This window comes from Tigriopus californicus, chromosome 1 (assembly GCF_007210705.1).
Source record: "Tigriopus californicus strain San Diego chromosome 1, Tcal_SD_v2.1, whole genome shotgun sequence".
In the NCBI taxonomy this organism is placed as follows: domain Eukaryota; kingdom Metazoa; phylum Arthropoda; class Copepoda; order Harpacticoida; family Harpacticidae; genus Tigriopus; species Tigriopus californicus.
Window position 1 is genome coordinate 7174736 of NC_081440.1, and position 13011 is coordinate 7187746.

Below are 13011 nucleotides of genomic sequence, written 5' to 3' on the forward strand. Positions count from 1 at the left end.
AAGCTTGGCGTGTTCGTCGGGAGGAAATAATTCAGGCAGAGGTTCAAACGAGGCAAGTTTAATTACTGAATTCTACATTATTACAACGCATGGCAAGTGAGGGTGCTCATGATCAGGTGTGATAATTCACACCAGTATTTACAAGAGCATTCGAGCATACTCCAATACTTTGTGGCATGGCCCTTGGCCTGGATGGGAGACGTCGGCCTCCTTCTGTAGTTGAGGACGAGGTTTGAGCATGTTTTCACAGGGATGTGAGCCCACTCCTTCTTGCAAAAGGACTTCAGCTCGTCCAAGTTCTTTGGCTTCCTCGCTCTCACCCTCACCTTCAGCTTTCGCCACAAGTTCTCTATAGGGTTTAGGTCTGGACTTTGAGAAGGCCATGGCAGGAGGTTAATGTCATTCTCCTCAATTGATTTCTGAGCAATCAGGCTTGTGTGCTTGGGGTCATTATCCTGTTGGAACACCCAGTTGTAGCCATGTCCAACAGTGTGTGCTGACCTCCAAGATGCAGACGTAGTCTTCCTTGTTCATGTTGCCATGGATCCTTACAAGGTTGCCTGTGCCATTAGCAGAGAAACAGGCCCACAGTTTGATGCTTCGTAGGAAGGCTTGACCTGTTTTCCGCCAAATCTTTTGCGTGTCATTGTGACCAAATAGCTCAATCTTTGTCTCATTTGACCAAATCACTTGCTGCCAGAAGGTATCAGACCTGTCCAGGTGGTCTTTGGCAAATTTGAGGCGAGCTTTGAGGTGTCGGGGTTGGTGTAGTAGTGTGTGTCTTGGACGACAGGCTTTCAGACCCCATCTATGAATAGCACTGCTGATAGTGCAATTAGTCAGACCATGTCCATCTTCACCCAAGCTGGCTTTCACTTCATTGATGGTGGTCTGTGGGTTGTAGGAGACTTGCCTGTTTATGAGTTGATCCATTTGAGGTGTGACATTCCTTGGCCGTTCATATCAAGGGCGGCTCTCCACACATCCCGTCTTCGTTTACTTGACAAAGATGCTCTGGACGGTCGCTCTGGGCAAAGTTAGTTGCTTGGCAATCTTCTTATAGCCCAGGCCACTGTGATGCAGCTACACAGCCTTTGTTCTGCTGACCTCACTTCTTCGTGTCATCACTGGCATGCTAGAACTATCTCAAATTTATTATGCCCACAACGTGCAAGGGAGTACCAAGCATGAGCACTGAAGTATAGTTGTCAAACTGTCCCTCAGAGTACCATTGTTACAAGGCGTCACGTTTCAGTAACAAAAATGAGCTGATAGATCCTTAAAGTATACTGAGAGTTAGGAAAAACTAAAGGGGCTGAACACTTTTGTCAATGGCATAGTTCACTTTTTGGGTTACATGGTTTATACATTTTAAACTATCCCGCTGAAAGTTTGCATAAGCATTGTTCCTTGACAAAAACAAACATATTTAGTTCGACAAGTTTTTCACTGAGCTGTTCTAAAGTTGTTAAAGCAAATCATAATAATTTGCTGGGGGCTGAAGACTTTTGATGCTGAGTGTATCTTTGTTTTTAGATGTATGATAAAAGTGTAATTCATGTACTCCTTAGAAATATGTTATGTATTACAAATATAAAAAGTATTATTGGATATTTTATATTCAGCTGCTAAGCTTTTTTAAATCTAAGACTTAATCTTAGTTAAGATTACCCAGCCACCAAATGCCCTGATTGTAGTGTGGCTTTCACTAATTGGCATTCAAAATATATTAACGATAGTTGTTTTGACTTTATAAAGCTGTATTGTATCAAGATAACGAATTGAGATCTCAAAAAACCATTTAAGTGTATATCTTGGAAATTAAAAACGTTAGTGAAGAGGCTAGTTGATACTTCATATTTATGTATTTTAAGCAAGCTTAGATTTTATTGATTACTGATTTTATTTGCTAATTAACACCACTTTTGTTTACTTTTGTCCACTTTTGTCCACTTTTGTCCAAAAGTCACGCTAATTCTCAAAATTGCCCACCCTGGGTGCTAGGGTCGGAGGGGTAAACCTCGCCCAGCCAGCGAAGCTAGCCATCACATCATCCATATAAAGTTCCATCCAACTGGAAAAGGAAGCTCATGACCGTCGAGTTCAACATGAGACACAAGAACAAGAGATAAGACAGAAACGAGAAGCCGAAGAGGACGAAACCTGTTTCAAAGCTTTGGAAGAAGAAGCTCGTTTAGAAATCGAAAGTCTGAAGTTGTCAGGATTCGGGAAAGCTTCAGATGAAATCGACGGAATACTTGATGCAACTCGAAATGGGAATACGCCAAGATCTCAAAAGCTTCCCGCCAACCAAGCATCTCTGTCATTACAAAAAGCGGACATTAATCGCCAAATTGATTTGCTGGCACTTACCCAAATCGGAGCCCGAAGTCTTTGATGGATCTGACCCAACATCCTACAAAGTGTTCATCTTGGCATTCAATCAACTGATCGCAAGCAAAACGAAGTCAGATCAAGATAAGCTCTACTACTTAGAAAAAAACACCAAGGGAAAATCCGAGACAAGTTGTTCGTGGCTGCTTTCACCTAAACGTTGAACAAGGATATCAAGAGGCACAAAGATTATTGGATCAGAAGTACGGAAATGAGTTTTTGATCGCCAATGCATTCAAAGGGAAGCAACATGTGGTGCTTGCAAAAAGGCAAACCATGCATTAGAAGATTTTTTTTCTTTGCCAAACGAGTGGAGACCGAGAAGATTGAATTCATTCAAGAGCGTGAATTGTGTTTTGGCTGTTTAAAACAGGGACACATTGCCAGGAATTGTAGGAATCGGCTGCAATGCAAAAAGTGTAAGAAAAGGCATCCAACTTGTGTGCATAGGTCCAAAGACGCCGGTGGAGAAAAATCCGGTCGGGAGCCCTTAGAATCTACATCGGCATGTTGTCTTGAGAAGACTAGGATTCAAGCAAGCAAGCCGAGCAAGGTGGCATTGGCGTTAATTCCGTTTAAGATTTGGGCCTAAGGGAGCTCAAGGGAAGTCATTATGTACGCAGGCCTTGACAACTTCTCCAGCGACTGTTTCATCACCAACGAAGTCTTGAATGAGTTGGGAATTTCGGGACCAAAGACTTTGATCAGTTTGACAACCATGGAATGCCAAGGAAAATCAGTCGCCACCACATCCATCAGTGGATTGGAGGTGATGAACCTTGACGAGAACCAAAAGGTTATTCTACCAGTGACATTTGCAAAGGATGTTTTGCCAATCTCGAGCAAAGACATCGTAACGAGAGAAGACTGTCTACAATATCCTCATCTAGCTGATGTTTCTTTCGTTCATGTTAAAGCTAAGGTCGGTCTGATGTTGGGTGCGAACGTACCGGAAGCTCTCAAGCCATTGGAAGTGATCAGTGGAAAGGAGGGAGATCCTTACGCGTCGCGTCACAAATTGGGATGGGCAGTCAATGGTCCTCTTGGAAATTGAAAATTGAATAGTCGATTCCCAGGTGGTATACGAAAACATTGAGAAAGAACTCAAAATGATGTTCTCCGCAGATTTCTCTGATTGTGAGGAGGACGGTTTGGACCCCTCAATTGAAGATAAAGTTTGGCTTACAAAGGCTCAAACTTTGATGCATCTAGATGGGGACGGGCACTATTGTATTGATCTGCCGTTCCGACACGCCCCAGTCTCATTTCCAGACAACCTTTCACAAGCTCTCGACCGGTTGGCTGGAATTAAGAAACGTCAACTCAGAGATCCACAATTCAAATTAGACTATGTCAAATTTATGGAGATGATGTTGGAACAGGGATTTGCTGAGGAGGTGCTTCCGGATGATTTGAAGAAGAGGAATAGATGGTTCATTGTCCACCATGGAGTTTACCACAAACAAAAGCTAAAAATCAGAGTTGTTTTCAATTGCTCACTGAAGTATGCTGGTGTATCTTTGAACGATAAACTAATTTCGGGTCCCGGCTTGATGAATAAGTTGTTGGGAGTCCTCCTTCGTTTTCGTCAAAAGAAAGTGGCAATTATGGGTGATGTGGAGAAAATGTATTACCAAGTTCGAGTACCACAAAAGAACACAGATTTTCTTAGATACTTGTTGTTTCCTGGTGGAAATCACAATGCTATGCCAAGGCAATACAGGCTCAGAGTCCATGTTTTTGGTGCCATATCATCGCCTAGTTGTGCCACTTCTGCATTACGGCAAAGTGCTATCAACTGTGGATCTCGTGCCTTAAAAGAAGCATCAAAATGTAAAAAAACAATCCACCGAGAATAATTGCAACAAGCCAAATTTGGTCGCCCAATAAGGCGAGGAACGAATTCAGCAACTCCTTGAAATCCATTTTTTTGCTTTATTTACAACAAATGGAACCGTTCGAAAAAAGGATGTAATGACTCATCCACCATGATATAGCACCACATAAATGGTATTTTTCGATTCGAATCGATTTTGTATCTAGTTCATAATTCCTTGCATAGTAATTGGTATTGGATAAATGTTTCTACCAATCCAAGGCCCACTCAACTCATCCACTTGGTACAATTAAAATCCACAAGGCGACAACAAATACAATGTGTCGTGTAACTGGACCATAAGGGAGGAAATGTGTGGTCTTGAGCTAGCTTCTTCATGGTGCCTTGCTTCCGAGATTCAGCAAGTTGCTTGATACGAACTAGTTGTGGCAGGATGCGATTCGCCAGGAAAACCCGCTTGCCTCGGCTGATGAAATAAAGGCGATGTTGCCTCTCAAGCTGCAAGAGGGAGCAAATTCAATTCCGGTCAGGCGAGTGGGCGCAAAATAGGTGAAAGGATGAGGTTGCCCTGTTTCAAAGAACCTTGGATAGCCTTTGCTGCGGGATCCTAGTCCTGCAAAATAAGGAGGATTCCCGTTGCCCGGATTGATTTTTTTCAAGCCTCTGCCACGATTGCCATGAAAACTGGTCGGCTGCCTAATCTAGAGTGTTGTTTTCAAGACGTCACCCAGTCGTGGTTCAAGCCGTTCCCAGACCCGCTCACGGAGCGGAGACGTTTGCGGATCTACCTGACAAGTTTTCCCACTTGGTGGGGCTTCTTGATTATGAGCGGTCTATGAGGCGAGGACTATGAAGGAGGACTTTGATGCGAATCTCAGTCAGAACGTTATGACTATGGTCCAATTCGATGCAGCCAAGCTTATCGGCAAACGATTTGGTGATGATCTCCACTAGCAGAGCGTACTACGGAGCTTTTCGAATGGGATGAACATTGTGAATGAAATGAACACTCTTCGTGGCTACAATTCAATCAGTTCCAGAAGCTGAAGGACAGTTTGGTGGGCTCGGCCCACGTCATGGTGTCTAAGTATTCTTGTGAGTCGGTCAACTCTTACGACGCTGCTATGCAGGATCTTCTTGACAAATTTGAAGATCCGATTGAGTTGGCGGCTCATACATTACTAGTACTGTTGCTCCTCACGTTTCTCAGCCAGAACATGCAAAGGCCATAGGCATAGACTTCAATGCGCTCCACAACATGAGGGACGACTTTGAAAGGGCCCAAGTTGACATGTAAGACTTTGCCCTAATCAGAACTTTCATTACCTCAAGGTCGTTAGAGGCCCAATGGAAAGGCTACAAGATGGCGAAGAAGCAAAAGTATCGCTTGTGAGAAGCTGCGTCAAAGGCTGGTGATTCCTTGCCAGAATGGAAGCAAAGAATGGTCGCGTGTCATGATCAGTTCCAGGCGTGGCTGAAACTTCAGATGGTCAGAGTGGGTCCACCCACAATTGCCTCTGAACTCCCTCACGAGGAGTCTGTGTCATCAGCCTCAAATTTTGCGATTGCTGTCCGTCAACCTCACACTGCACGTCAGGATTGCATTTTATGCGGCCAAAGTCATCGGTTGAACACATGTCCGAAGGGACATGTGGCCTTGGCAAAGTCGAGATAAACTACATCGACTGATTCATGGTTCTCCAGTCCCTCAATAACCTGCTCTATATGTTCAATCAGTTGGGAAACCGTGCTAAAATGTGCTCGGAACCCATGCTGGCTAGGAGGAAGGACTTCATGGATATCAAGAAATTCAACAAGTTTGAACTTCATGATCTTCTCAAACACCTTCGTAACATTCAAGTGAGAGAAATGGGCCTATAGTTACTGGAGAGGAACTTATCTCCCGCTTTGAAAATTGGAACAACATGAGCTCCCTTCAGAGAAGAGGGGAACTTGCCCTGGTCCAAGATGCAATGCGTCAAGAGCTCGAGAGTCTCAAGTTCCTGATGGCCACTAAAGCATCCTGATATGTGACTATAAGATCATCTCAACGCTGAACTTGACAAGCCTTGCCAGTCCCAACAAACTCATGATTGGAGCAATGAACTGTTGCTCCTAAACTCAGTGGAGTTGAAAACATACTAAAGAACTGATCTCCAAGTATGTTGGCCATAGATTCTCCATTGTCTATGGCTTCCCCATCGACCTCAAAAGGCCATATAAAGTGTTTGATCTTTCTTTTAGAGTTTGCATAAGAGAAAAATGCCTTCGGATTCGACCTTACCTCCTGAACTACTCTACTTTCCTTTTTCTACTGATCTGTCTCAATGGAGGCCTTAATTCTACCTTGGCTTAAATCCAACTTTCTTTGAAGGCTAGCCACAACTACTGGATTCAAATTGCTCTGGAGCCTTTTTGCTAGTTTGCAACTCTTTTTGAACATATTCTTCCTATACTTCGGAATTTCAGAATGTGCCCCGCCCTGTGGAACACATTCAGAGATTGCGAGAGTGGAACAGACGTCCTCAAAAACTAGAATCATTTTGTCTAAGGCTACATCTATGAACGATTCCTTTTTCAGCATTGAAATGAGATCAAGCTTGCCTAACCTTTCTATAATCAACGGCCAATGTTCATCTTTGAACTTGAACTTAGCCAGACCGACCTTTTTGGCCGGTCTTACTCTAGAGCACGCCGGCTTTTGAGTAATGGTCGACCCTATCTCGAGAACATGATGATCTGACAGATTACTAGGCGTCACATGGACGAACTGGATCAGATCAGGGTCATTGGAGAAAAACAAGTCGAGAACTCCATTCTCTCTAGTGGCTACACCAACGTGCTGGGAGAAATTGCGCAAGATCGCGAATTCTAACATAATAATTCAAAATACTGGCAAAATGAGAAACTAAACCAAAAATACTGTAAAGTCATTGTTAGTTTTAGATTTGAATCCATGCAATATCTTCCGAATATGATTGTAATAAAGACTGTTTGAGCTGGATTCGATTATTTAAATCGAAACACTTTCTCGGCCTCATTCTGAAGGGTTGGCAGATGGCGCCCTTGGAGGCCAAATGCCACAAATTTGGCATCCTGCAAAACTCATTGACCTTCCACTTTTTCACTTCGCCTCCGACCTTGAATTTGGCCCTTTTTTGGCTTTCTAGGAGCGAAAGGTTTCGAAATCGCAAAATGTGACAAATTTGAGATATAAAATTTAATCAATATCGTAATAATTTTTCGAACTTTTGCTTATAAATTTTAACAAATTCAACCCAAATTAGGCCTAATTTGGCTTTTTAGGCTGCACATGGCAATATTATGGGTTTGGCCTCCATTGGCCTCGCAAAATCTTGTACTTGGCGATCGAATTTATCTGGCAATCCTGAAAAGCAGCAGCTGATTGATGTCGCACAATTTTCTGGAGAGGAAGCGGGAGGGTTATTTTAACAAAGCCTTTTAGGTAAGTCTCTACGAAATTGTTTTAGAGTCGAAGTCGGATCGTTGGGACAAACTTCGTTCCCTTTGACCGAGCTCGTCGAGAGGTTGGTGGGAATAGGAAAACTGAAACCACTGGGGCAAACGTTATTCTTCACCGATTAGTTGGCGGTACTACTTTTTTAAACTTAACCTAATCGAACCTAACCTAACACGATATTAATAACCCTTTAAGTCTCTTTCTAAACGTGATAAAGCAGCGCCAACTAGTCGGTGGAGAATTACGTTTATCAATGTGGGAGGGATCGAGTTTGACATTTATAGGCCAGTTAGGCCATTTATGTAGCAAATTAAAATCTTTTCCCATCAACTTAAAGTAACTTTGACACAATCTATGCCCAAGCCCCCTTCCTAGCAACAACACCGGTGTGGTCGTTATCCCTAAGCCTAAATGTCAAAAGTGTTATGGTCCTTGAATAAGAGACAATGAGATGACAGCTGACTGGCAAGCTGCTCGAAGACGTACGGGCAAAAACAAAATAGACCCATGAACACATGCATTTTTGCATAATTATCTCATTCTAAAACGCTTTCAGCCGTAAAAGTTAAGTTAGTTTTGATTGCAGATTAAATTTGTTTGTGCAATCCAACAAGAGAAGGCACCACATTGACTTGTCAAACTCAAGAGTTTTGCAGTATGATGACTATAGCCTCACAAAACCTCTAAAAGTTGTTAAGGTGAATGGGCGAATGTACGACCCATATACGTCCCAAAACATGTACGATAAAAAAAATCGTTGTGAGCCAGATTTCAAGGCATTGTGATATTCTTCAGTTTGATAAGTTAATAACTTGCGAACATACAAAAGTAGGTAATAAATTACTTCTTGGCTTATTGGACCCCTTCCCTCAAATAATTTTAAGTTGATTGCTGCTTGGCTGTGCTTTACTTAAGTTTCTATTTTCTAGTTCTGGTTTTAGGGTTGGAGAGTTGAACCTTACTTAACACTGAAGTAAGAGCCAGGTAACTTACATAAAACCATGCATATGTGGTTCCAATAGGCAGTCCGCATGTGATTGGTTATTGGTCTATGGCCCTCATCGCCGGCCTTGGCCCTGCGCCTTTGGCCCTGCGCCTTTGGCCCNTGTTCCCACCAACCTCCACCTTTTATTAGTGATAACCGGTGATGGAATTAAAACTCAATAGAATGAGTTTAGCTTAATGAAATATATTTCACCATAACAATCTTTAAAAAAACAGAACCTATACTACATACCATTCACTAATGTGAATGAATAGATTGTTAAATGCTTGGGCACTATCCTTGCCATGGATCTCCCTCCACATAAACTCGTCCAAATGGGAGGGCAGCATGGAGCTTACTGTCCCACTCATCGCCTTCAGCCTACGTAGACTAGAAATCTTTTAAAAATCCATTCAGTATCCATACCATGTAAAAATTTCATTACCTCTGCTTGGCGTTTTTCCAATATACTTCAATGTGGTTTGTGCATGCACCGTTAATGGGGTTGACGAAGTTTTGAGAATGGTTAACTGTCAGATGTTGGAACGGAGGTTGAACATTCATCCTTGCAATTCCATTATAACCAGCCTATGACAAGATAAGAATAGTTTTGCCAAAAGGAAGTCCGTAAAAATTGAACTTAGTTCACACATAGTACCTATTCATCGCTGATGATAATGGAGCCGGGATGAATATATTTGGTAATAGCCTCCTCCAGGGTTGCAGCATCCCTTCGTCTCACAATTTGAAGGAATCCTTGCTTTGTGGTCGGGCAATAACCCCCGAAAACCCACCGCTCGCGAACCAGTCGGCCTCTGTGGTACTTTCGTTTAGCAATTACCGATTCATCTACTTCAACAATTAACCCTGGTCCACCAATTTTGTACGGGTTTTCCATTAGCCAGTGAGAACATACATCTCGATAATAGCTATACCATTGACCTACAGTTGGTGCTGATAACCCGGTGGCTGTGACAGCTTGTACTATCGGTACTTTAAAGGCCCACAGCCATGCCACGCTAACTGTAAGGGGCAAGCTAACCCGAGTCCTTTCCCAAAAGGAACCGCTTAATTGAGACATTTGTTCAGACCGATGAGAAGAGCACCTAAAGACAGGATTTCGCAATTGCCCTGTCCTTACCAAGACCATGGTTTTCTGGCATTGCGGGCAGACTGGAGGGTTCCTCTTGACACACCTCCGATCTTGGAGAAACGTAATCGTTGAATCCCGATTAGCGGCAATCACTATTAATGTGGTCAGAGACATGGTGCTGTAGTAGAAATTCCATCACCGGTTATCACTAATAAAAGGTGGAGGTTGGTGGGAACAGCATTTGTTTTTACTCCATCGGAATGTAGGTTACTTATACTCGCGCAACCTCATCCACGCAACCTCAACAGCTCNATTTTCCCAAAAATCACTTATTTGCCCAAAAATTGCAAACAGCCATACCAGATTCTAATTATGTGTTTATCAATCAAAAATGTAGAAATCAGCCAATTAAATGGTATCTGACTAGTTCAAAGTACGTTTAAGTGTACCTGAAGGGTAACTAAAACCGTGTATAACTCCTAGAACCACATATTTTTATCTTAATGAGTTTGCTTTGGATATGGGACGCATTTGAACGCATTGTTTTGGAACAGGATTGAAGGTTCAAGACCCAACTGCTATGGTACGCTGAGCTCAATGTCGTGCTCCTCTAAATACAGAGTCACAGCATTTGATGAGTCCGTTCAACGCAACACTGCCCATCGAAAATCACGCAACTAAAGTACCAAAATCGGACTCTGAAAGCCCGTTTGAAGGCATTTGGCCTCCCTGTGAGGCACTTGGCCTTGCACGTTCCTAGTCAGACGCTGGGGGAGTACTGGGGCAACCCTGCTCATGCTTGCCCCTCATCGCTCCTTCCTAGTCATTTTCTTTGTATATATAGCTAAGGAATAATCATGGACAAACCAGTCAACTACCATCTCTTGACTTGCCATGTTGGCGGACCAACGTGGTCCAACACAGTATAAAAATTTCATTTCCTGGGAATCGTCACAATAAACTGAGGTTCCCGAACATCCTTCCTGTACCTCCAAGTCCCAATTATGTTTATGTTTGAAAACATAACTGTTTATCCCTATACCAATGATTGATGAAAGTCAGTTACAACGATGGAAGTTCTCTTGCTTCCAGAAAATGTCGGATATAAACACTCCATCACCGGAAAGCCAACAGGCAAAAATTGCCTGTTTTGAGGAGAACTTAGCTTGGGAGAGAACGGCCTGGGAAGATGAGAGAACGGCCCGAGAAGATGAGAGAACGGCCTGGGAACGGGATATCAAAATCCTTCAGTCACAATTGGAGGTCAAGAAGCTTCAAGCAAAGTTGAAGGAGGTGCTCAAATTGGATGAAGAACCTGAGACGTTGACGCGTCAGTTGGCATCCACCATGGATGGAGCGAAAACCTTTGTAGGATTTTCAAGATATAATGGGAATATCAGCAATTCATAATGATTATAGAGACCTACACTCTAGTCTACTTTTTGTTTGCCAAAATTCACTTATTTTCCCAAAAAAAAGCAACATAAAATTAATGATTGATGACAATGACTTGCGCAAACTGCAAGAATTCTCGTTTTATCTTGAACACCCACCATGTAGCTGCAACATCACATCATTGAGGCCCCTGTATGGTAAATATGGGAGGCCATTCAGTCAATGAGGTTAATTGACCTGTACCACAGGGTGGCGTCTCGATACTGTGAACTACTGAAAAATGTCAGAACTTCATTTTATTTCATATGTTGTCTGATTTCGAATAAAAAATATTGTTCCATTATAATCATTTTAATGCTTTCAAATTTGCAAGCATTTCTCTATTTGAAATATTTTTCTATCACTTCATTCAGGAAAGTATAGAAATCTCACTCAACTAGACTACTACAGTGCTGGTAAGTTATTCAGTCTTGTTTATCGAGACTTACACTATGTAACAGAGTCTCATTCAATGAGACACATGTTTCTATGAACCATGCTAAGGCATGATTTTTTTCTGGTGAAAACACAGGTGTAATTATTTACTAAGTGTGTTTTTAACCTTAGTAAGGTTGATTAGTTACAACCACACTCAAGTAAAAAAAAGCGTTTTGAACCATGTTTAGGCGAAAAACAGTTGAACCATGTTCAGGTTGAATTCAATTTAAGCATAATCAGGTTGAAAATCAAGGTGGGGTACCCTGTAACGGTTGAAATAAAAAATCAATTGTACAATCCTGAAGAACAGACTCATCGACATTGTGGCTGTTGTTGCTCATAAAGAGTGGCCTCTGTGCGTGACAGCTCAAACCATGGTCGTAACGGATGAGGGATCGATAGGAAGCCACGTTCATATTTGGAACTATGACACCTTACATTTGCTAAATTCCTTGGGGGAGTTCACGGATAATGCGGCATGCATCACCTTATCCAAAGTGACAGAGAAAGGATTGACGATCCTTGCCGTGGTCAAGAATGGAAACAAGTCCAAATTATCCCTTTGGACCATTAATGGCACCGGGGATGAGCCTGTATCTAAGATAGTGTTGGTGGTGGCTGGAGCAGACCATGTTCATTCTCTGGAGTTCCACCCCATGGATCACAACACCATGATTTTAACCGGAAAAGGTTTCGTGACTTTGTGGACCCTCAAAGATGGACCCGATGGTGCAACTATGGATCGAAGTCAAGGCCTCTTTACGAGAAAGATTCCTCGTCCCAAATCCGTGCTGTGTTCCAAAGTGGACAAAAATGGAGATCTATTGACGGGAGACTTGGACGGTAATGTCATGATTTGGAAAGACGCCAAAGTTATCCGTGTTTTAAAAGGAGCTCACCAGGGTTCAGTTGGGGATATTTGCGTCATGGATGATGGGACATCATATCAGGTGGTCTGTCTGATGGAGCATTTGTCGTTTTCGATAACAGGTATCAGCTGATTGGGGCGGGGGCAACCCTCCCTGACGTGTTTGGTTGCGTTCGAAGGATCTTGCAGAAGACCTATGACATCAATGAAGATGAGGTTCTATATTGCCGCTTAGTGGTGGGCACCTCTCGAAATTGCATTCTGGACGTCAGTTTCAACGTGAGTCCGGGCGAAACGGAGATTTCAAATTTCGAGATCAAGCCCATCGTGCAAGTACATGCCAAAGAGATTTTTCACATAGCCAACATACCCGGCCAAGACCAATTCTTGAGCTGCGGTGAAGACCGTTCTGTGATCTGTTGGGATGGAGTTGCTCACAAGGCGGATTGGGTACTGGAAGTTTCAAAAACGTCCTTGACAT

General features: G+C 42.7%; 1 protein-coding gene and 1 long non-coding RNA gene across 2 annotated transcripts in view; one reads left to right on the plus strand and one right to left on the minus strand.

The window, feature by feature from the left end:
- Nucleotides 1-8869: 8869 nt before the first annotated feature.
- Nucleotides 8870-10095, minus strand: LOC131885498 (uncharacterized). The gene is made up of 3 exons (XR_009373845.1): nt 9356-10095; nt 9143-9285; nt 8870-9078 (listed from the first exon to the last, which is right to left on the minus strand). It is a non-coding gene; the product is annotated as an uncharacterized LOC131885498 (long non-coding RNA).
- Nucleotides 10096-12036: 1941 nt separating this feature from the next.
- The window catches only part of LOC131890300 (echinoderm microtubule-associated protein-like 2), a 7366-nt gene continuing 6391 nt past the window's right edge, over nt 12037-13011 (plus strand). The window contains 2 exon segments of the mRNA XM_059239627.1: nt 12037-12598; nt 12601-12980. Coding sequence (XP_059095610.1) covers nt 12037-12598; nt 12601-12980 — 942 coding nt within the window.